The sequence below is a fragment of the Sprattus sprattus genome (assembly GCF_963457725.1).
Source record: "Sprattus sprattus genome assembly, chromosome: 4".
Taxonomy (NCBI): Eukaryota; Metazoa; Chordata; class Actinopteri; order Clupeiformes; family Clupeidae; genus Sprattus; species Sprattus sprattus.
The window spans coordinates 40,040,735-40,066,483 of record NC_137923.1 but is presented as its reverse complement, the minus strand read 5'-3'; the positions used below and the strand labels follow the sequence as shown (position 1 = coordinate 40,066,483).

Sequence of the window (25,749 nt, the reverse complement as noted above, 5' to 3'; positions counted from 1 at the left end):
CACGTTTGTTTGCATGTGCTGAAGAGTTTTAAAGACCCTTGTCTCTCTTTGTCAGTTTGCTCCTTTTAGTCTTCATCCTCTCACAAGACAATACAGAACAGACCTTCCGCATGTCATCTCTGAAGCTTGTGTTTGTTAAGCTCAAACATTCACAGATGGACACCACCAGCTTATTAAAACCTCTTAACATTTTCAGGCAACACATTACCTGATACAAATGGAAATAGCTACATTCTCTGCAAAGCAGTTCTATTTTTCTGTTTTCATCGAAGGGTTAAAAAGAGTTTCAAAAGCCATTGAGAAGACCCAGCAGACAGTATGTAGACTCACACACTCTCACACACACACACACACACACACACACACACACACACACACACACACACACACACACACACACACACACACACACACACACACACACACCACCAGTCTTCATCTGATGAGACATCACTAGCATTCCTGTGATGTGGTACACTACAAACACATGGACTGCAACAACGAAATTTGGCCAACAATTTAGACCAAAAAGTATTTGTCTACATGCGTCCCTTTCTTCTCTCCCAAAATCTGTTCACGAAATGTTACAAGCCGACAGAAAGGTGACGGAGGGTGATGGATGAAGGGGGCATCTCCAGGCGTGGTGTTACATACTCTCATTTCTGTGACCTCCAAGTTTGCCTAGCCTTCGCCTCTCTGCTGATCATTTCAATTCTTTAGCATTCCCACTGTGGGCATACTTAGCACGCGTGCTGCATTTGTGCCTCCTCCCCGGCTTATTATACCAGGCCTCGCGTTGTTCTCTCTCATGTCTGTGTTGTCCTTGTTTTCCTTTCCCTAACACCTTCTTTACACATTCCCCTGCTTCTCATGCTGTTTCCATTCCTTCCTTACTGCTCTTCAACATGCGTGCCTGGACTGCTGTTAACAAACCCAACCAATCTCTGTCCTCCCTCCTCCCCATATCACTCTTTCGCTTTCTCTCTCCCCCCCCCCCCCCCCCTGTGTGTTTTTGACAAGAGCACCCTTGCCCCCCCCCCCCCCGAGCTGCACGTCCCCAGTGGCGCCATGCGAGAGCCACAAGGCGCAGCAGCGAGCCACTCACCACCACTGTGATGCCGTCCTTCTCCAGCGGGGTCTTGTCATAGGTCACCTCACACACTCGAACCACCGTGGTGGCGCCGTACTTCTTTAGGTCCTGGAGAGAGTGAGAGTGAGAGAGAGAGAGAAGTGGGAAGAGGAGGGGAAGAAAGGAGGGAGAGGAGCAAGAGAGAGAGAAAGAGAGATATGAGAGTTCACATCAGTGTTGACTGGATAAGAACGTCATTGACATATCGGCAAGAAAATAGCCGTGTGCGGATAGACAAATAGATATTGGCCACTGCTGAGTGAAGTGCTTCTAGGAAGCGCGGTTATTATGATGCGTTGCTCTTTATGGGAACTGCTGAAGAGGGGAAGGACCATGTAAAGGACTGAACTGTGCTGAACTCCATTGTGCCTCTGCTGTGCTTGGCTGTGGAGAGTCGAGTTGTACTGCCCTGCTGTGCTGAACTATGCTGGTGTGAAGAGGAGGAGGAGGAGGAGGAGGGTGATGTGTGTGTGTGTGTGTGTGTGTGTGTGTGATAGAGAGAGAGAGAGTGTGTGTGTGTGTGAGAGAGTGTGTGTTGGCGGAGGGTGGGGGTCCCATTGTCCACTGGACCCTCCTCTCCCTGTCCGTGCCATGTGACCGCGGCAGCGCTGGGAGGGGTCTCCATGGCAACAGCCTGGGCTTTGTGGATGCAGCGTGTTTGTTATAGAGCTGGCCTTCTGTGGCCGTCTGCATTGACTCGCTTTCTGGCTTCTCCACTAAGCAATACGCGTATGGGGAGTAGGGACAGGGAAAGGCAGAGGGCCACGCGATAGCGGCAGCTCGCCTTTTCTTAGGAGTTGGTGGGTGCGTGAGCGCAGATGTACAGCCAAAAACCGAGAAGTGTGAAGCCAAAGCACAAGAAGCAGGATGGACAAGGACAGTGACAAAGAGAGAAGGAGGGCGAGACTGAAACAGAGAAATGAAGAAGAAGGAAAAAAAGAAAAAGAGTGAGATAGCTACGACAAGGCAGAGAGGAGTGAATGGTGGGGACCAGAAGGAAGAAAAAACACATAATGGACGAAGAAATAGAGAAAAAATCATAATGACAATGACAATGGGCAGCAGGAAGAGGAGGAGGAGGAGGAGGAAGAAGGGGGAGGGAGATGGCAATGGACAGAGGGCAAAGGAGAGCGAGGAGAAGCGCCTCACCTCGATGAAGCTGTTTAGGGTGGAGTTGGTAGGGTTATGGGTGATGAGGAAGCGCATGTTCTTGTAGCACACCTCCACGGGAGCTGGCCTGTTCATTGGAGCCATGCTTGCTTCAGTGGCAACAAGAAAGCGTCCAAAAAATGTTAAAACACTGATGACTGTTTGGCCAGAGCAAGTCCTCGGTTGGCCGACAAAAAAAAAGGCTTTACCACGCCTCTGGATCTTCAGTATCTTTTTTTTTTTGGTTCTCTTCGACTGGTAAAAAGACAATCTTATCCAAGTCCTTAAGATAGAGACTCTTGTCCCTCAGCTGAAAAGGCCTCTATCTTTTTACGTCTTTGGCCAGCAAGGACAGTGGCCCCATCCGGGGAGAACGCAGGACACTGAGGGTGTGAAGAGAGCTTCCTCAGGGTCCTGGGAGGTTGAGGCTGGTTTTTAGATCCACAGATTCAGGGTGCAGGGGGGTGCCAGACGTGTCACAAAGCCCACAGAGTCACACCCGGGGATGTTGCGCGTGGCAGTAGTCTCCAGCCCTCTGCAGGAACGCCATCTACGACAGACTGACAGGAGGATGGGACTGCCGGGCGGCATGGGCGTAGAGGAAAGAGGGAGGGGAATTAGATAAGTGGTATAGTTCTAAAATGTACAGATGTGCAAGGAAACAAATAATACAATCCTTACCACTGGGGTTTTAAGGAACATTTTAAAAGTATTTTGTAACAAATGCGGCAAAACCAATGATTTCTGTCAGCAATCAGTAATATATTTAAAACTAAGACACAATGTATTTCGTTATATGGAATTTATATGCCTCAATTGTTTTCTCAATTCATACTCTAAAGACGGCTAAAACAAACAAAATAGCTGATTACTAACTGGTTAACTAATTTTATTACCACACATCCAGCTAACACTGCAAATGCAGAATGACAATTTTATGAAACCGTTATTGCAACAAAATATCCTTTATAGGCAACGCGGCTGCCTTGCTAATAAAGGATATTTTGTTGCAATAACGGTTTCATAAAATTGTCATTGTCACTAACGCAAGAACTATGATTTTCAACGGGCTGGATGGGCTACATTGTTGCCATATCGTTCAAATTGTCCAAATGTAATTAAATAAGTTATTTGTCATTGTTCAGCGTTCTTAGGGTTCGCTTTAAGTGCCAAGACAATTTAATGCCCACATGGAACTCGCGTTTTCGGGTGCGGTAACCATCTGGGTATAGAACTTGAAATCCGTGCAACAGCAAACCCGGTGCAGACGGAAACCCAGGCACCACTCACATCCTCACCTCTTTTGACTTTCCAGAAATCATGCATGAAAATGTGATACTTCTCTCTGGCTTCTTCTCCTGGTTAATCATACGGACACAAAACAAATCTTTCTGAAAAATATTTCCAGAGATATAATAAAACAACTTCTTCGTTTGGCGGGCTACTCTTCTCCGTGCAGCGGCATAGCTGTAGGCGAGACACACCATCCGGCTCGGGGCTCGGAGGGTCGAAGGCACGCTTGGCTTTACGGCAGACGTGACCAAACCAGGGTTCTTTTGCTGCATGCAGTGTGCTCTGTCTTTTGATAATCCTTTCCCGTAAATTACATTCGGCTATTGTAACGCAGCCTCCCAAGCGGGATCATGCCTTGTCTACGAGAAACCATATGGACTAAACAGCAGCAGTCTCTAACACAAACAAATCCTGTCGAGGCTGCCCGCTCCACCACACGGGGCTAAGCTAACAGGAATCCGCTGGTGTCATGGATGGGGTGTCTACCTTACCTTGTAAGAACGCACAGGACCACCCATCGCACACCCATTGCTCACTGAAGCAGTTTAATATTGAGTAGCCTGGTTACATGCGACCATAATAAATATGTAGTAGCCTATGTTGGCTACGTGTCCACATACATGTTCCTCTTTTGTCCTGCAGAAGTTATGACGACAGTAGGGGTAAATCTTGCCTGGAAGGGGTGTTATAGTCTAGATTTTAATCTCGTAACCTAGTTGGCTCTGCGTATTAGTTGGGAAGTAAGGGATATTAATCCCTTTTGCCGAAATACCTAGGTAAAACCCAGAAGAATTAAACAACTGCCTATTTCTTGCAAAAATGTCTACTGTGCCTGAGAAAGTCACTGCACAATAAAGAGAAATTTCACAGAAACAAGTTAAAAACTAATTTTCAGTGCACAGTAGCAAATGTAAATATAGCTGCAAGCAGCGATGGCGGTTTCCTCCTCCAGACATTGCGAACCAGGGAAAAATGTATTTTTGTGACAATTTGTCACTGTATAGAAAAATCCATGCTGCAGACTTGCCAATGGGATATTACATTTCAAATGCATTACTTTGAAGATCCTCAAGGGCCATGGCTTCAAGCTAAGAGTGAGAAGGGGTGTGGTCATCCCTAAATTTCCTTAAATGATGTGTGTGTGTGCTTGCGCGTGTCAAAGGAGCCTGTCCCTGTCCCTGTGTGTGTGTGTGTGTGTGTGTGTGTGTGTGTGTGTGTGTGTGTGTGTGTGTGTGTGTGTGTGTGAGAGAGAATTTGGAGCGCACACGCGCGCAAGACCAGAGGGGCAGGGGCAGAGAGGCAGACTTGAGAAACACCCTAGCAATTAGCCAAGCATGCGTATTTCAAATATTCACCAAAAATCTACTTTTCATCTTACTTGTCAATTTTTTTTCAGATTTGTGTTCTAAACATTCTCAAGTGTCTTCACATGAACTTGTGATTCAATCAGAGTATCACTTTTTGACCTGTTGATGTGTAAAGCATTGTTTTAGCGTTAACAATCTATCCAATTTGCTTTATATCAATCATTTTTCAAGATATGAAGTTGCCTTTGCACATGGCAACATGTTGTAGTGTCTTCCAGTGACATATCAAGTTTGGTGTTGATTTGTCAAAGATTTGCCAAGATATGACCTCACTTCCTGTTTGGCGACTTTTCTGCTAAATTTGAGTGGCTGTACCGGACAAACGGTTGTGAGGATAAAAATTCTAAAAAGTAACTTTTGTGAGGCTAGGTCTGAAGATCATCTCTGGTGATTTTGAAGAAGATTTGCCAAAAATTGTAGGAGGAGTAGGCTTTCAAAGGTTTTTGATAAAACCGGAAATAGCGGAAAATCTATATAACCGGAAATTGACGCCAAGGGGTGGGTTTAATTCGTCTTGATCCAGGGAATCCAATGGTACCTCATTTTTGAAAATCGGTCATACGGTTCAAAAGTTGCGTGTGTTACAAAAGTCCAACTTTGACCTGTTGGTGGCGCTAGAGTGGTCTAATGAGAGCCATGGAAATTGGTGTGAATGAAGAAGGGACTGTCCTTAATGAGTGTGCCAAATTTCACAAAAAGTTACCATATGGTTCTAGGGGCTGCCATTGACTCCCATGGTACTAACATAATAAGAAAGCCTGTCCCTGTCCCTGTGTGTGTGTGTGTGTGTGTGTGTGTGTGTGTGAGAGAGAGAGAGAGAGAATCTGGAGCGCACATGCGCGCAAGACCAGAGGGGCAGGAGCAGAGAGGCAGACTTGAGAAACACCCTAGCAATTAGCCAAGCATGGGTATTTCAAATATTCACCAAAAATCTACTTTTCATCTTACAGTCAATTTTTTTTCAGATTTGTGTCCTAAACATTCTCAAGTGTCTTCACATGAACTTGTGATTCAATCAGAGAATCACTTTTTGACCTGTTGATGTGTAAAGCATTGTTTTAGCGTTAACAATCTATCCAATTTGCTTTATATCAATCATTTTTCAAGATATGAAGTTGCCTTTGCACATGGCAACATGTTGCAGTGTCTTCCAGTGACATATCAAGTTTGGTGTTGATTTGTCAAAGATTTGCCAAGATATGACCTCACTTCCTGTTTGGCGACTTTTCTGCTAAATTTGAGTGGCTGTACCGGACAAACGGTTGTGAGGATCAAAATTCTTTCCATAACTTTTGTGAGGCTAGGTCTGAAGATCATCTCTGGTGATTTTAATGAAGATTTGCCAAAAATTGTAGGAGGAGTAGGCTTTCAAAGGTTTTTGATAAAACCGGAAATAGCGGAAAATCTATATAACCGGAAATTGACGCCATGGGTAGGGTTTAATTTGTCTTGATCCAGGGAATCCAAGGGTACCTCATTTTTGAAAATCGGTCATACGGTTCAAAAGTTGCGTGTGTTACAAAAGTCCAACTTTGACCTGTTGGTGGCGCTAGAGTGGTGTCATGAGAGCCATGAAACTGGGTGTGAATGAAGAAGGGACTGTCCTTAATGAGTGTGCCAAATTTCACAAAAAGTTACCACATGGTTCTAGGGGCTGCCATTGACTCCCATGGTACTAACAGAAAAAAGCCTACAAATATAGCTGCAAGCAGCGATGGCGGTTTCCTCCTTCAAACATTGCGAACCAGGGGAAAAAAAAACATTTGTCACTGTATAGAAAATCCATGCTGCAGACTTGCCAATGGGATATTACATTTCAAATCCAACATTTACAATGCTTTTGCCTTGAAGTTTAGACTGAGTGGAGGTTGTGTGTGTGCGCTTACCCTGTGTGTCTGTGAGAATGTATGTGTGTGACAGCAAGCTGTGTGTCAGTGAGAATGTGTGTGCGTAAAACAAAGCCTGCGCGTGTGTTAAGGGGAGACTGCGTGTGTGAGATTTAGGAGCCGCGCGGATGAGGAGACAGAGAGACATTCTATAGAGAACCACCCTAGCAAGTAGTCAAGCAGGCATGTTTCAAATATTCACCAAAAATCCACTTTTCACCTTACAGTCAACTTTTTTTCAGATTTGTGTACTAAACATTCCCAAGTGTCTTCATATGAACTTGTGATTGAATCAGAGTTTCACTTTTTGACATGCAGATGTGTAAAGCATTATTTTAGCGTTAACAATGTATCCAATTTGCTTTATATCAATCATTTTTCAAGATATGAAGTTGCCTTTGCACATGGGAACATGTTGTGGTGTCTTCCAAGTGACATACCAGTTTGGTGTTGATATCTCAAAGATTAGCTGAGATATGACTTCACTTCCTGTTTGGCCGCTTTTCTGCTGAATTTGAGTGGATGAACCGGACAAACCATATGGTAACTTTTTGTAAAATTTGGAACAATCATTAAGGACAGTCCCTTCTTTATTCATGCAAAGTTTCATGTCTCTCATTATACCACTCTAGCGCCACCAACGGGACAAAGTTGGACTTGTGTTAACACACGCAACTTTTGAACCGCAGGACCGATTTTCAGAAATGAGGTACCATTGGATTCCCTGGATCAAGACGAATTAAACACATCCTGTCGCGTTAATTTCATTTAAATATTTGCTGACATATGACTTCACTTCCTGTTTGGCTGCTTTTCTGCTAAATTTGAGTGGCTGTACCGGACAAACGGTTGTGAGGATCAAAATTCTGTTTACAAGTTTTGTGAGGCTAGGTCTAAAGATCATCTCTGGTGATTTTGAAGAAGATTTGCCAAAAAGTGTAGGAGGAGTAGGCTTTCAAAGGTTTTTGATAAAACCGGAAATAGCAGAAAATCTATATAACCGGAAATTGACGCCGTGGGGTGGGTTTAATTCGTCTTGATCCAGGGAATCCAATGGTGCCTCATTTTTGAAAATCGGTCATACGGTTCAAAAGTTGTGTGTGTTACAAAAGTCCAACTTTGCCTTGTTGGTGGCGCTAGAGTGGTGTAATGAGAGCCATGAAACTTGGTGTGAATGAAGAAGGGACTGTCCTTAATGAGTGTGCCAAATTTCACAAAAAGTTACCATATGGTTCTAGGGGCTGCCATTGACTCCCATGGTACAAGAATAATAATAATACCTACGATAACAATAGGTTACCTCCTACCGGAGGAAACCTAATAACAATAGGTTACCTCCTACCGGAGGAAACCTAATGAGGTCGAGAGGGATAATCAGTGGTGTAGTTCAGGGTATACGCTGGTATACAGAGTATACCCACTTATTTTTCAGCCAGCATTGTGTATACCCACTTCTCAAAACAGGGCGTTTATCATGTGCTGTATGGGCTGCTTAAAAAAATTGCAGTATACCCACTTCTCCAGGGACCACTACACCACTGGGGATAATGCCCACTATTCACTTCTTTGTTAAAAGGCAGCTGTAGAGCACCGATGCCACCTGAAGCGTGGGACTCTTGTCATTATAGCCAATGGACAATTGGTTTCCAATCTCTCCTGTAACCGTATTTCACATTAAATGGATGTCACGATGGAGGTTGTTCTATCTTTGCAGCTCAATTCCCCCCCCCCAAGGCGAACAAATCATTCTGTTCCCCAGCCTTGTTAAGAAAGCAGACAAGCCGTTATTCACCACCTAAAATGAGGTAAAATATACCTCAGCAACCCGTGCAGTAATGAGCATGTGAGTGCAAACAGGTAAACAAACACACCGAGGTCTTCAAGACACCATCATCAGAGAGTGTGATCCTTTGGTGGTGGTGGTGATGGGGGACAGGACAAATCCCTGTAGGTTATAGTATGCTGACAAAGGTGTTGTGAGAAGTTAATTGGGTGACACTGTGCTGGAGAGGCTGTACTCAGGTTATACACTGGAGTTGCACTGGATCTGTAAACAGGCATATATCAACTACAGTCAACAAAATATGCTCTTCAGAGTCTTCAGATATACCACCGCATCAAAGTCAAGATCAATTAGGCAGCTTCTTCCCCCAAAAAACAATGGGAACATTTCCACAGACAATCTTCAAAATCAAAAATCAAAGCACTGCCCTCCCTACTGTGCTGTTGTACATTAAATAAATAAGACTGATTAAAGTAGCCTACATGGATAAATGCCTAAGAGCAGAGCAAGTAGTGAAGCAGTAGAGTTTAACTGACAGCCAGGAATTATGAGAGATGGGGATGGGTTGGGTTTACTTCAGGGCACCCAAAGGAATGGTTCTGCTTCGCCACACACACCGCCTCATCTTCACAAGCTGCCAATGCCAAAGAGTGTGCAAGACAACGTGTGCAAAACAAACTTGGTCTCAGAGGGTCACCTGTGCGCTGAGACAGCCATTCCCGGTACACGTGCCCCCTCAGGTCACGTTGGGGAACCTAGCGCAGCGGTTCCAAGGGGCCCCCCTGGGGTTTATTCCTATGCTCCAGACGACACCAAGATCTCAGGATCTGGCACCTCAACAACGGCATGCCTCTGGCCCACATGGTGGAACCGATAGGTCGTGTTGCTATTTTCATGTCAAGTCAACTGACTGCACTACAAACTGAGACTGACCTTTAAATGTTAGACTTCGCTGATATTGATGGTCCTCTTAAAAATTATGAACTTAGTCCAATTCAGGAAGAGACAAGAACATGAAGTTCCAACACTGTTACACCAAGGTGCTGACCCTAACCCAGCTCAGCCTAGCTGGATGCAGACTGGTCCAATCCAGGCAGACGCTTGCCTCTAACCTATGTGTCAGGTTGCTCGGCCCTGCACATGATGGCCAGGCCTGGATAGTCTGTTTTGACAGGAGGCTCTCGCAAACACTTCATGGTGGTGATGAGGGTGGACCTGGTGTGCTCTCTGGCACTTGCATTCTAAAAATAGCTCCAGCAGCTGCCCTCTGATGCATTTAGCCGGGTCAAGATGTAGGGACATAGGAGGGTCTTGTTTTGAAGTCATGCAGGCCCAGTGATACTCAAATGAGACGTCTACTGCTGTTGTGACTGATAAGATGTTTGCAGCTAATCTCGCCATTCCACTCCCACCGACAAAAGTTGATGGACTTAAATATGTAACTAAATTAAAATGGCTGTATTGTACTCTTGAAGTGTGGTTGAAGCAATAATTTGCCACCTTGATCAAAGTGTCTTCACTATTCTAAAATAAAAGTCCTCTTGGCTCCAATTAAGGAGGTGCTACATTTCTAGGACCAAGGGCTACAGGGCACTTTTGTGGTGCAATGGAGTTGGAAAATCCCCATGGAGACAGAGTTGCATAAACACAGCAAACTCCCTCGGTGGTGGCAAACTGTGAAACATTTGGGGTGAAAGGTCATGGCCCGGTGTGCTATCGTCGGAGGAGCTCCCTGTCCTACCCTGTCCTTTTAGGCCCCGACATACACACCGGTCCGCCGGAATGCGGCTGGCCTCTGAGCAATTTCGAACGCAAGCATAACTGCGACATCAGTGTGCATGTCAAGGTTTACGTCAGACATGCTGTTAGCAAGCGGGCGCACCCCCTTATGTAAAGCATGTAAACATGTTTCTTGGAAGGATGGAGATCTTGAGAATTGCAGAGCAATTCATCACCTCGACTTGGAAGAGAAATTCCTCTGTCTGATCACAGATCATTGCGCAAGACAACCTCATTTACCAACCAACGTGGCTTAAAGCACTTGTCTTCAGATATAAAAGCAGTAATGGGGAGGTGCACTTGCTTTACAAGCCACCAAAAGCCATAATCTCATTACTCCTAAAATACTTGGGCTGTTGAACAGCTGCACATTAGATTAGCTTTTAATAACCTTCTCAGTTCAGTTCCCGCCAGTGGAAAATAGGACTGTGTTGGTGCTATATGTGCATGTGCATGAGTGTGCGTGTGTGCATGTGTGTGCGTGTGCGTGTGTGTGTGTGTGTGTCTGTGTGTGTGCGCGCGTGTGTGAGCAAGTGTGCGCTCCCTAAAAGGCCTCGTGGTCTTCAGGTTTCATGCGGCTCTGTTGTGATGAAGTAACTCATTTGGAGGGAGTGTTGCAACCCCACTTCGAACCAATGGGAGGAACTCAAATGGTGTTTTTCTTCCGTCTTTGTTATTGAACAGCTTGGTGTTTAACTTCCAAATAATACTGTACATATGACAGGTCTCACAGCTGCAGCTGCTAACACTCACAGCATTCTATTCGTTCAAAGCAAAAACACCCTTGTATTAGGGGTGGGGGAAAAATCGATTTATCTCGATTCTCTCTAAAACGATTCTGTCTCGATTCAGAAAAGTTTATAATCGATTTTGAAAATATTTTTTTTTACACATCCATTTTATGTTGAAATGCAAGCTGCATCGATTATTGCATTGCTCATAGAAAGTCAAAATTGTGACAATAAAAAGCTTTTTCTCTAGAAAACAGAGAAGGTAATTCATCTGTTGATTTACTTTAGATATCAAACACAAAGTAGGAAGTGATTTTAGACTCTGAGTTGCAAACTCAAATGATTTAAAAGTCAAAATGAATTGATAATCGATAATTGGTTTAAAATCGATAATCGGTTTAAAATCGATAATCGGTTTAAAATCGATAATCGGTTTAGAATCAAATCGTTGACCTCTGAATCGGAATCGAATCGTGAGGTGCCAAGAGATTCCCACCCCTACCTTGTACGGTACAGGGCAATAGTCTACAATGTAGACTCTACATCCTCCACTACAATGGGCTCAGTCAACTTGAACACACACTTTCCTTAAGTCACACAGTGGCTATTATTCCCTGAGCAAGGGAAGAAAGACATTGGCCATCTTATGTGCCCTTACAGGAAACAGCTCACTTTTGGTTAGACTTGGTACTAACGTAATGTTTATGGTGCCAATGCAAGATTTAAATGCATTCAGTTTGTCCCTGTTTGTACTCTGGGAAGGCAGCTGTGGACGTCATAAGTGGTCCACACCTCAGGGCCAGATTAAAAGAAATTATGCCCTGCAAAACGCAAGTCACTAAATTATTACCATGGAGCTACAAGTGTTGCCCCAGTTGGAAAATACAAAGGTTCATGTCAGCTCACTGTTGGTCAGCATAATAACTGGGCTGAAGCTTTGCACTTGGCATTTTCACCTGGGTGTGACCTGGTAGGAAAAGCGCCACACGATGAGCGGTTGTTTTGAGCTGGGCACTTTGGGTTCCTCCATCTCAGCAACATGACAAACTGCCGGCACAGCCTAAACTTGAAATAAGCCGGTCAGATTCAATCACAGTGTACCCCAACCAGGCCCCCTCAAACGTGCACTTCTTAGTGGCCTCCCAGATGTTCCTTTCTGGGAGTCCTCGAGAAACATCCCACAATGCCATGGCCGATGTGAAACTTACAGCGGGGCAGGTCTGATTGTTTAAAAAAATCGGGTCACTTTCAAGATGGCTTTGGGCTGGTTCCTCTTGCAAACCCTTCACTTTGCATTTGGCCTTCGTACAACTCTGCAGATTTCCCATCAAAGAAGTCTTAATCCATGACCTCTAAGCCATGAGTCGAGTCAAGAGAGCGTTTCCAGACTAGCCGAAACAGTAATGGAAGAGGAGTGGTCATGTCCATCGCAGATTAAAAAAACGCCAAGGCCCAACATTTAAACACCCAGGTGCGAGACATATAATTTCACTCTACGCAAATAAGATGTTTTTAGGAGGTCACACAAGAAACACCCATTAGCTAGCAATTACTAACCAGACGCTTCATATTGCACTTCGCCTTTTGGATAAGCAGAAGTGAATATGAAAAACTACATGAGTCAGCCTTGAAAAATAAATAACACAAAGCTTGTTTTTGTACTGAATTTGTTTTTAACCTTGGGATCACTGAACCGTTTTGTGTGTTTGGAGGATGTGAGCACTGCCTGTACAGGTGCAGAGCAGCCCAGCAACGGCTTCCTCAGATGACACCACTGGCTCTTATTCATTCTCTCTTATTTTCACACAGAGACCATTAGAGAATTGCATTAGCATGCAAGCAAATGTAAAGAGCAAATCACATCCTGATCAGTCCCACTGCTCTGAACAATCTGCAAATTAACCTTTCTATCCCTCTCTCTTTCTTGCTCTTTTGTGTCTCTCCGTCATCAGACTTCACAGAATGTGAATTCCCACAGTAATCAAAAGGTCAGGAATGCCGAAATGTGGCGGATGGACGATGGAGAATTCCGCCACAGGAAATCCCGTATCCGATCTCCAGGGCCCCATCGCTGACACTCACTGAGCGTGCTCAAACCTGTGGGGACGGCCCTGACAGCAGAAGGGGTCAGTGACACATCATCTGTCACGGCCAATGGCTCCGTTCCCCGGAGGAGTCACCCGCGCTGGACCAACATCTGCTGTGAAATAAGGTCTTCCATATCAACCCTAAAACTTGGCTCATTCGCTCAGAATGAGAGCCTGAGCGTTTGCTTTGACCTACTGGTGAAAGGACAGACTCTTCTCCCTGATTGCCATATAGAATTGGGGATTGCCAAATTTGTGCAACTTTATCTTTCAGTGAGTCATCATACACATAGTTGTGTGTGTCTGTGTACAAACAAGTTTGTCTTAAATTTGCAACCTTGCCAAACATGGCTTTTATAAAGTCTATAAAACTCCCGGCCCAAAAGAATCCCACATATTTTAACTGATACGGAACTGGGTGGTATGTAGGGCATTCCTGTCGTACGCTTTTTGGGACATTCCCCTGATCTGCAGCTGGGAGGTTTCAAACGCCACACAAATGTTATTCCGATGTCAGAGGTTTTCCTGTCTAAGACTCACAGCTGGACCTTCAGTCTTGTGAAAAAATAAGAGGAAGGGGGGGTGGGGTATACCTCGATACTGATTCCTGAGAGAAACACACACAGAGACACACACACACACACACACACACACACACACACACACAAAGCCCTTTCCTCAGTCAACACGCAGTCTCCCCTGAGTGTGTGGGTCACTTCACCACAAACATTCATGTTCTCCGCTGCCACTATTCTCCCCAGTGAACCCAGCTTCGGGGTGAGAGTCTGTGCATCTCTCCAGGACTGCCACAGCGAACTCCACTGCCACAATCATGTCTGTGTTCAATTAGTGACCTAGAAGGCCAGCGTGAAAAAAAATAAAAGATGTCCTCCACAGGGACTCTGTGCTGGGGTAGTTTAATTGGCCGCAGCTCAAATCTTGAATCTTCGCTTTAGCAGGACTTTTCCGCTCAACGCATGCTATCTTCACTGTTGTTGTTTAACACCCCCTGCAGAGCCAAATGACTTTACAGCTTTGTGACATTTTCGCAGAACCCCCTTCCTCATAAACTTAAACACAATTTGCTCCATCAGCCACTTTCTCATTGGGCACACGTTCATACCCTGAAGAGGTAAGGCAAACAAAGGCTAAAAGGTCCGTTAGATAGTTACACTTCATTCAATTTCAATCTGGTTTGTTTTAATGAGCATGGTTTTGCTTTACAGAGTATGAAGCCTGCACCCCGTAGAGCAAGCACATAAGTGATGGTGGGTGTGCAAAACTCCCTTTTAACAGGGTAGCTGTAGAAACCTTTACAGCTTTAGCAGAACAAATCTCAATATCTCAATGGGGTGATCTGATGCTGGCCATTTCAGATGGCGAGTCCAAAATAAGGAAAGAACTGCTGCAATTTGACTGCGGACAGCAGACATTTTTCTACGACATATTAGTGCTTGATCAATTGGAACCGGAACCCATGACTATATAATTGACAACTTTACCAATGAGATTCAGCAGAGAGGAGAGAATTAGAGAATGAGGGGCTGGGGGGGGGGGGGGTACAGTAAATTAATCCAGCCTCCTTGAACGCTTCCACCCATTTTCCCCCCTTTTTCTCCTAATGATTTAATCACATACTTGCGTCACAGAAAGATCGGGCAGCCAGCCATGGCCCCCAAATGGATTAATTAGAAGGATTTTTATTATAAACACTTCATGAGACGGGAACATTGAACAGCCACATAAAACACAACATCTCGAGGGTCTTCGAGTAGCCAATTGTTTTGCAAACAGTCTCCTATTCAAAACCTGTCTAAATAACGTCCGAATTGACAGGATATAACATACTAGCCATTCATTGTTTGCTACTTCTTATGATGCTACAGTATCCAAGCAACAGTGTACAGAGTGCAGCGAAAAACGCATTCTCCCTTCTTTAATCTGGAAAACTCAACAAAGGGAGCAGTTTTCTGTTACGGCTGCCAAAGTTCTTGACGTGTTCCTCAATAAATCCGAAAACAAAAGCAAGATCACTTTTTCCCTCTTGGCAACATTGGATTGCTTGTTTTTCAGCATGAGCAGTCTGTGTTGATTCCCCTAAGCAGGCCAACATAACCACATCCGTGTGTCATTCTCATTTCAATACTGTGGCCGCATTAGAGAACAACCACCACGCTTAACTGAACTGTTACAGCTCTGCAGTTGGAAAGGCAGGTGAAGGGGTTAAATGTAGTTGGGGGAGTTGATGCCTCATTCTCCAGGGGGACCCTCTTTTACATAACAGCCTCTTACCTAACCCACAAGTCTCATCGCCCTGACTACTTCTCCAACTTTGACACCATGCATGTTCCCTGTAGGCCCCCCCACTCCTACGTAACCTGTTTTGACAGTCGCAAACACAGCCAAGGCCTGATCAGATATCTCCAGTAAAAAAATTAGCAATGGAGCTGACACTGTAGGTTCTTACCTCTGCTAAGAAACAAAAGGGAAAAAATTCTGACCTACTTACTTGATCTCCTGCTCTTAATACTTCTATCTGGATCGACCAGTTGCACACATATTCCCAGGGATTTCTGTGCAAGTGTACTGAGACAACTCAGTAGTCATTTCCATATGTACCTTGGAGAAGCATTGAAGTGAGGTATCTTCTCGCACCTGTTGCCCTTTACGGGCAAAGACCACCCAGCTTCAACAAAGTAGCCTACATCACATCAACTGGCTGAGGTGGGGCACAGATTAAACATCTACCCTGGTGGAAATGATTAGCACAGGATCAGGGAGTAGAGCTTAACACGGACCCCACCATATTAAAAAAAGGAACAAAAATCAGCAACACATTTTACTCGAAGAGACTGCTCTGTGGCATGCATATCTGCGTGCACACATCCTTTGAACCACACCAGGAAAACTATTTGTTTTAATGCCAGTAGAGGTAGAAAAGGGGGGCTGGTGGATGCTGTTGATAAGAAGCAGTACACTGGGCTGCAGTTTGTAAAATACGATGCTAATTGTTTCCCGGATAGTTGCTTATTCGAATATGTTCCTCTCAAAAAATTGCTTTTCTCCTGAAGAAAGAGGCACTCTCTCAGGGAGACGATACCCAGAATTGTCATCGGTAAGATTTGAGCAAATTAGGGTTGCTGGGGTGGATTCTTCTCTGTGAACAGCAACCACTGTTCAGCCCACTGGTGTATGACTGAAGCTAAACCTCAAGAGCCAGCGCGGTTACTATGAACACTACCGCCTTGAGACATTCGCCTAAACAGTGCTGGGAAGGGGGAATAATCGCTGTCTTATACAAGTGTGTGAGGGATTAACTCTTTCATGTCCATACGGAAATACCATGTTTGTCTCCCAGAACAGAAACATAAATGCCAGTTGGATAGACAATGCAAGAAAAACCTACACCAATCCCCTCAGTTCATCCTATCCAACCCGTCAGTTAAGTGGGAAATATCGACGGCAGAATCAATGGACATTCATAAAGCCATTGCAGATTTTTCATACAAAATGCATTATATCTGAATAGCCTGCCTCATACTGACATTAATGTTTTTGTATGAGTGTGGACAAATTTGTTCACTACTCTGCCGTCCTTTCAGTATACTCACATCAGGATGCCTTCTGGCTATACATTTAGCCAAATGCATGTAAGAAACCTTTTTCAAGCTATATGCATCAAGTAATGTTTCATTAACATTTCACTTCCTGCCCAAGGGTATCTAAAAACAGCAGCAAAATAGAAAGTTATTTTCTTGCATCACTTGGATACTATCCCAACAAATAGGAGTTTGCATTGGGGCCTTCTTATGCAGGGACCAAACTCAAATCAGAGTAGCATTAATCATAGACTGTCTCAATCTGCTGGGCTTGTATGTTTTTCAAGTTTGTTTGTTTGTTTGTCTGTTTAACCACCATGTCCCTTCAGGACTATTGATTTATAAACACATCTATGAGTCTGAGGAAAGAACATGGAGAATGCATTTCACCAAATCCCTCATTAACGCACGGTGGGTTATGGACTACGTGCAACTCCGCACTGGCAGTTTGATCAAAGCACATTCAAGGGGCAAAGAACCACCACTACCACCGCAGCTACCTACCCCATCACTCTCTGTGTGTGGCTAACAACTGTTTATCAACATCCCATCATGTGACCTCAAACCAGACTCGGGTCAAGTGTTGTTGAGATGCTCATCAGTTCTGGCAAGGCCTTCAAAAGGCGGTGATGGGAGTGTGTTTATTTAATCTCTCTCCATGGAGGTGGATAAGGATCCTGGGCACGAAGAACAGTGGGAAGGAGAGGAGAGGTGGAGGAGGAGGGGGAAAGGGGGATGCCATTACTCATGTTTACACAATTTTACATCTCCAGTGGCTTCCTAAAAAAAGATTTGTCCAAACCAAAACTCCACACTATACAGCACTGTCATCGTTCTCCATAGGCAGTCATTTGATAATACTTAATTTCATTGCAGGGCCTACGGTGACCTTATCAGTAGGAATATATTGAGCCTAATTAGACAGACTATTCTTTTCAGATGTTGACATTATCCTATTCAGTAATGTTGTTTTTACTCTGCAAACTATATAGCCTATATCAACTCTAATTAAACAGCCATTCCACATTTAATGTGCTGACAAGTAATGAACTGTGCCGTAATAAGGAAATGGAGGAACTCACTCAATGTTCTGTCTACATATGCCATTCACACAATACAGGGAAGTACAGATTGTATGTGTCTGAAATAGTATCATTGAATGTTGACAGAATGCACAATGAGGCACAGTAAATCTAAAATAACTTTGGAGATGTTATTAAACATATTCAAATGTTTCCCAAACGTAAAGTCACTTCTGTGATGGAGAGCTTTAAAGCGTTGAAAGAAGGATGCTACTTAGCTGGTTCTGAGTCATTGGGGGAACAGAACTGCGGATGTTGCTATGAGAGTGGCGCAGCGGGCAGTATATGTTTTGAAATTACCTCTTGCTGTCATGTCTAGCACTGGCGCTTTCATTTTCTCGTTTCAAATCCTAATCTTCATGCTAGCCATGATTCTTTCATTACGGGGAGGCCAAATGACAGACCTGTTTGACCAAGGGGGAGACCCAAATTCAGGGTCAGTCTGCAAACTGAACCATCGCAAGTTGTGTCAAAGTCCAGCACATCACTCTGAGCACAGAGAGAGGGAAGCGGGAGAGAGAGAGACAGAGAGAGAGAGAGAGAGAGAGAGAGAGAGAGAGAGGGAGAGGGAGCTTTTTCTGGCACAGGAACAGGAGGTCATGTGGAAGTATTTATTTGGGGGTCCTCTTGAGGGAAGCTCTTTCGAATTCACATCAGCCCTGAGAATGCACTAGCTTTTTTCCTCCAGTTCCCCACAAAAAAAGGAGGAATGCTCAAAGACCCCACTTGTGGTGAAATATCATATTTTTCATGCAAGCCTTCTCATAAACTGCTGTGTGTCAACAAAGGGGGAAAATGGGCTCCAACACTGCAAGCGGCAGCCCAAATTAACCTCTTTTGAGACAGTGTTTTCCAAAAGGCTGTCACAAACAAACACTGTAATAGCAACTATATGCAGTCTTGACATGAAGTTAGTATTGCCATCATGCAAGATGCTGCTTTTGCAGGTATGACACTGCACACAATACGCCAAAGCAATCAGTCAGCACACTCAGGCTTTGTAGATCTCAAACATCTGCCGGACCATTTTTAAAGTATAATGGTTTCTGTTCCTTAAAAAAGCTTCTGAATATAATAACTAGAATGCGTTTCGTGAACGAACTGCGAGAGTGTGCTTGCTCTGTGTCAGTGAAGCACAGGTGCAAGCCAGTTTAATGACCCTATTATGATGTCATAATGGCAGAGTTCTGCCATGCAAGTCTATGGAGAAAAGTTTCTTAATGACCTAAATAATCATCTTTTTGAATTGTCATATTCCCTTACAGCAAAGGATTTTCTCTTTTATTATGATAACCCTGTGAACTACCCTTTGGAATTTGTTGTAAACTTTTTTACTTTGCATTCAAAATGTTTCCTCCACAAACAAAAATGGCTACAAGGACAGCCATTCTTACATGTCTTTAAACTGGAAATGGACTCACTTCTTAAATCTCTTCATTTGGTCAAAAATAACAAAAAAAATGATAGACTCTTATGTCTCCTCCACACGGTTATTAAAGGATAATTATTTCTTTCCTCCTTGTTTTGTGATGTGCTTTTTTTCCCTGTTGTCATTGTTCATTATCATTTGTATATGAATGTTGTAATGTACTGCTATATTATTTTAATGTATGATATTCTTTATGTTGTTGTATTGTCACTAAGCATCAATAAAAAAACAAATAAAAAAAAGTCTATGGAGAAAAAAGGTGATGGAAAAAGAGGAATAAAAAAGGAGTGGCAAGGAGTACCGCCACGAAAAGTCATAGCAGGTTGCACCGGATCGGGCCGGACGTTTCGGTGTTTGAACGGCGTCTGTACCTCGAACGGGCGAGGAGTAGTTAGCGTTACAAAAAACGGAGAGAATAAAGAAAACTTGACAACAACAATACTGTGCTTCCCTTCGGGCAAGCACACTAATAATGTTTTTTCTTTCAGCACCTCTAACCAATCAGTATTCACGGCAGTGGACACAAACCGTTAGTCATATTTTCATCAAAACTCATTTACTTTTTTTAATTGTCTAAACCTAGCAAATTAAGTATGACCAGTATGTCATTTTGCTCAGAATAACTGTGCATTTGAGAACCTATCCCCATGTTTACACACAAAAAACATGCAATTTATGTTACATACCACATTCATCACCTCTATTTTACTCCAAATGTACACATCACACTTTTCCGAACGCCACCGCCCACTGTTGCTGCAAAACAGATTTCAAGTGTTCTCAAATGTACACAGAAGGGTGCTCTTTAACCAGAGGAACGGCACTGCATGTGTAAAATCACAAACCTTTAAAAAAAAAAAAAAACGAAGTCCTTGAATTGAGCTGCCATAAGGGTCCATGACCTTAAATGTCCTGGCCACACTTCAAATACCCCATCACACTGAAGTGAGCATGAATACAGACTCTAAAAACCTGACGCTGCAAACAAACCCGGAATCTGACGTTTGTAACCACTGTTGTTATGTTCATGAAAAGTTGTGAAAATCTTTGCAGTATTTCAGCAAAGGAAACCCTGCTTGAGACACTAACCCAGTAACGTTTCCTGTTGAGAAATATCATTTCCCAGACATTCCTAATCCCCTCATTAGACCTGGCTATTGTACGTATCTGCATCAAGCAAGGTTTCGCGCAGCCTTGTACCAGAGGGGAAATGTCAGACAGAAAGCAGAATAAGCTTACTTTTTGATTTTGACAACAATCTGGCTACTTTTGTCGTCAGGCCTATTTTTTGATGGCCAACCAAAAGAGCTAAGATACCTCTTTCAGTCGACTGCTTGGAATAAAGCCTTCCCACGGGTGAGACATCTCAGATTAACGACACAACTGTCGATGAAATTCTTAGTGAAACCGGTTTCAGCGAGACAGCAAACTCCTACGACAGACGCTCATCTAAGAATAGTCTAGCACAAGGTACATGTTACATTTAGGATAACACTACAAGATAGTGACATATCTTCACTTTGATGCCATTCTGAAAAAAAAAACAGAACTTACCGGCAATGTGTTTCCTCAGACAACTGAAACAACGGCTGTCAAATACAATATCTAAGCTTCTTCCCATGTGATTGCTCTGGCAGACTAGTCTTGGTGAAAATGTGGTTCCTCCCCCTGAAAGACTATTCTACGTTGGAGCGTCGCCTTGTGGGGATCGAGAGAACGCTGACACTGGTTGAACCTCAAAATTACAAGACAGTGCAAACTTTTATAACAAAACATTATATTACAATTATTTAAAATATATAAAATCGATGTTTCAGGTTTAATTAATTTGTAATGCATGCTTATGGTAGTCGTGAGAGCCCTACCATGTAGCCTTACTGATGGATGTCAAGAAGCTCCATTTCTAATGGGGTTTGATGATCTTATGATTTTTAAGGAAATTTACACCAAATGAAGTAGGCCCTACGTCATCCAGCATCATCACCTACACGTTAACCAGTCAATGAATGTGAATGTGTTACAAGAGATGTTGCTTTTTATAGGATAGGTTACTGTCACTACAGTAGAAGCCCAGAGGATGATCACCCTGTGGAACATTGTGCTTGTACTTTTAATGTTTGTGAGCATCTGAACTTGATGTCCTAAAGCTGATTAGCTGTTCTGGAGCAAGAATAACTATCAGTTCATCACTGTCCTCAGAAGGCTTGTAAACTTGCACTAATTAGTGCCAAACAGAACCACCAGTAGGGGTAGCTGCAGTGAAATGTAAGCCAGTTTGAGCTCCAGCCCCTGCCCCCAGTGAGGTATAGACATGCTAGCCCCATCAACTCTTAAAGGTATTCAGACAGACCTTCAATGGTGTCCATTTTCACCTCTTTAGAGCGGACAGTGCATACACTAAATAGGACCTCTCATGGCAATTAGTGAGGAATGTTAGGAACTAACAGCATGCAGTAATTTAATCAAAATGGCATGTAAAAGTGCATAAACAGGAAATAGATTCTAAATGTATTAGGCTTATTCATGTGGTTGAATTATTTCTTAGTGTATAATTCTGAAAATCGCCTGCTGATGAGGGCATTTTTATTATAATATTACATTTTGGGTTCCCCTGATTCTCTGTCAGATGATTGTCCTCAAAGATTTACATTTAGTAATTTAGCAGACAGTTTTATCCAAAGTGATGTACAAGGGAGAGAACAGTCGACGTATAAGCAATAGAGACCTAGTGTAACAATAAATACTATAAGAAATACAAAAAAAGTGCAGGAATGTAACTACTGTAAGAGCAAGTTAATTACACACTTCTAAGATACACATATCCAGCTTGTCAGTTGTTTTCTTCCAATAGTGAAAACCTTTCACGAGGCTTCATTGGCATGACACTATGGCTGCTGCAGTGCAGTCCAATGTTATTATCTCGAAACAACCAAGAGTACTGGTAACACAGGAGTGATATAATCTGAAATTATGCTCAGCATCAGGTAACATTTCTTCAAAATGATACCAGATAAACATCGTATACTTTTGCCTACTACTTTTATTCCTTCAAGATAATGTAATGTTGATTTCTGTTTAATCTGACTGAATGTGATATCAGCTTTATTACCAACTTGTGCAACCTTAAAGCCTTATTGTTCAACACGATAGACTGCTCATTATCCCCCTTTATACAGCGGACAATAGCAAACTCACCCCTAAATACCTATTAGCAATTAGCAACGACAATTTATGTGGAGTGTTGGACATTTACATTTGCAAGATTACCAACCAAGGACTAAAAACTTCTGAAGGTTGTATAATTGGTTTTACTTTTTTTTTTTTTTTTTAAATGTAAATATATGTTGAATTTACGTGTTAACAAAATAACACATTGTCGCAGGTTACTGTTGTATATTTGTCTAAAACTGCAACTGATATGGCAGACCTTGCTCAATTCTCATGAACCGTTTCAGTTTTATGCAGTCTATGCTTCATAGTAAACTGAATCATGTAAAAGTGTTAATTGGAAGCACCAGGCGCCATAGAACCTCACTTTACGCAACCACAAGGGGTAGTAGATGGTACTTTAATCATGCTCTCGTATATGCACTGGTTCGCACTAGGCTAAATGCAATAATTTCAAATTCAAATATTTCCAGAGTAAAACATTAACGTTACTTCTGCGCATGCAAATGTTGACTAAGGTGTTCCTTAAAGAGCACTTATACGCAAAATAACTATATAGCTTACCTATTGGGCATGCCCACCTGGCCACCGACGTTTAACACCTTTTGTTGCCTGAAAAGCTCTCGCTTGGGATGGAATGCACACCTTTGATTGGTCTGATCTAGGCTATATGGGCTGAATATAAACCCAAAGGTTACACACTGATTCAGTCCACTTTTTGACGAGGTTCAAACTTGTGACACTGCATCTGCCGCTGTTTGTTGGATCCACCACGACATGGAACAGACATACAGACCACCAGTTCTGAAAAAGGAATCCACCTGGACACCACAGAGGAAATATAAACGCTATTCAAAGAAGTATAGCACCTATCTTGGTTTAATTGCGCATGTCATTCAAAACTCTCCGAACAAGATGCTGACATTTGGCCAGGTAAGTTTACGATGTTCGCAAACTGGTAAAATGGAAACATGTTTCCCTCCCTCACACTGATACTTACAATTTGCTGTATTTTAATCTTAAAAAGATTGTCTTTATTTAAACAGCTGATGGAGAGTTTGACCGCATTTGTTGCCGGTGAAAGAAAGGGTCTGGAAAATAACGTTCGTGTTTGTTTGTCATCCAACGACTGCTTTGTGAAGGTATGTAGGCTACTTGACTGACTTCATCACATTTTTTATTACAATTAAAATTGGGTTACTTCAAATAACGTAATCTACCGTGCCTAATATATTATCTGATGCAGGTTCCGGTGAACCCTGAATACCCAAATGCAAGACGGAACTTCTGGAAAGTCGACGAAAGTCGGATCACGCCGAAGATGCTTCGCCGCCATTTCAGCGGTACGCGGGACATTTGGACAGGATTGTCTTCCAGAATTCGAGCCGAGTCAGATGCTGTGGAGACCAGCGTCAAGTCGACAGAAACGCCGCCTGTATTGGAGGACAAACGCTCTGCAAAGTTCAACAGCTCGTTTTCTATTGAGTCGCTTCTTAGGAAAGACCCTGACATTCGATCTACGGGCACTCTAGACACTGATACAACCGAAGATGTCAACTTTTTACGCAAGGGATGTGTCCATTCTCTGAAAGAGAAGTTTAGATGGGGTATCAACCCCACGGCTTCATTTGGAGACTTTCCAGAGAATGACATTCACAGTTACCCACAGCGTGGTTGTCTGACGTACCACGACGACCCATACGACACGAAACGTGATGGATACACACAGGACGCCGACCAACTCTGCAAAAGGGCGCGCCTCTCTCCTCCTATCGTTGTGTATCCCAGGGCAGGTATATCTCCCTATTTTAATCATGAGCACATGTTTGCCCTGAAGAGATGGTCTCTCAGTGCGAATACATTTGATTCCAGGAATTTTTGATTGAGCTTTGTATCTATGTATAACAATGCACTCCGCAGCAAATTCATTTCTAGGTCCAATGCTACGACATTAACTTCAATTGCGTAATCATAACTTGTCGAATTTAGCTTGAATGAACCTTACACTTTTTTTGTGCTTTTTTTTGTGTGATTTTGTCGCAACGCAAATGTAACCCTTCCTTCGTCGTACTGCCGTGTGTCTTGGTCATTGATTTTTAGTTATTCATATTTCAAAATGTTGATCAATTGCTGTGTCCCACGATACAGAACAAGAACATTTACGAAAATGACTTCTTGTATGGTGCTGATCAAGTCAAATAGTAAGAACAGTTAGATGAACACGAGAAACACCCCTTATCTCTGAGCCTTGTATGTTTTTGCACGGGCAAATTAATCTAAATGATGCAAGACCTTGTGTGATACCAGCAAATTGTATTTGTGTCTGCATGCGCTTGACACCCATAACTGTTCTTCAGTGTCTGAATGAATGAATTAATAGATATATGTGTGAGTTGTTTTGATGTGAGTATTTTGCTGCCAAATATAGATTTTTTTTTTTTTCCTGCTACATTTTGTTCCATCTGGTCCTTTTTCTATCCTCTTTTTCTGTAAGGACTAGAAGAGAGGGAGTAAGTGATGCGAGTTGGTCTGAGATGAACAGGAGCAGCTGATTCAATGTTTTAGCACTATACAATTATCCTGGAGGTCATACTTGGAAACTAGTATCATCTTATAATGCATTACATATGACTTATCTTATTTTTATAAAAGCAATTGAATGGCATTTGTAAATTATGTGTTTCGTTTTTTTAAACCACAAACTGGTACAACTCAGATTCCTTATGTTCCCTACCATCCATTCATTGTTTGAGATTTAAACAGCTATTAACAATGATGGAAGGTCTTTCTGTAATTGTAAAGAGCGGTCCCAAGGCTTGTACTCATGATAAGACTGCCCTCTTCCTTTCAACAAGCTGCATCACTCATTATCACTTCACGCAAAGTTCACTTTGACATTTACATTTACATTAAAGTTGTGTTTGCAATTCAAAAGACAATTGCTGTGGAATGTTAGGAATTCACAGCTTTAGGTTCACCCGTCCCAAAGATTTGATCAATCCACCTCTTAAAATGCCAGTTTGCCTAGATATAATAGGGGCGGATCAGCAAAATGAAAGGTTAGAAATGTTCTATGTTCCTTGTAATAGCAATAATTAATTAATTGTAAAGTTAGCTAAGCTAGTGTTTCTTAATATTCTCATGGACAAAACACAAGAAAAACAAATGTATGAACATGCTCTTGTAATGTGTTGTGGTGTCAGAATTGGTAATGCATTAAAAAAAAATGCTGCGCTTATGTGCCAACTTTAGGAGATTTTTTCAATT

The 25,749-nt window shown here is 42.9% G+C and overlaps 1 protein-coding gene across 2 annotated transcripts in view; it reads right to left on the bottom strand.

Annotated features, from left to right (window-relative positions):
• The window catches only part of LOC308364836 (protein tyrosine phosphatase type IVA 3), a 28,801-nt gene extending 7,816 nt beyond the window's left edge, over window positions 1–20,985 (bottom strand). The window contains exons 1-3 of one of the 2 annotated variants that reach the window (XM_080838101.1): window positions 20,869–20,985; window positions 2,279–2,855; window positions 1,106–1,198 (exon numbers count right to left, since the gene is read on the bottom strand). In XM_080838101.1, the coding sequence (XP_080694227.1) occupies window positions 1,106–1,198; window positions 2,279–2,383 (198 nt within the window). In that variant the 5' untranslated portion in view covers window positions 2,384–2,855; window positions 20,869–20,985. Of the gene's footprint in view, window positions 1–1,105; window positions 1,199–2,278; window positions 2,856–3,576; window positions 4,046–20,868 lie in introns of those variants that run through there. The other variant, XM_080838100.1, reaches the window with a different exon arrangement.
• Window positions 20,986–25,749: the final 4,764 nt, after the last annotated feature.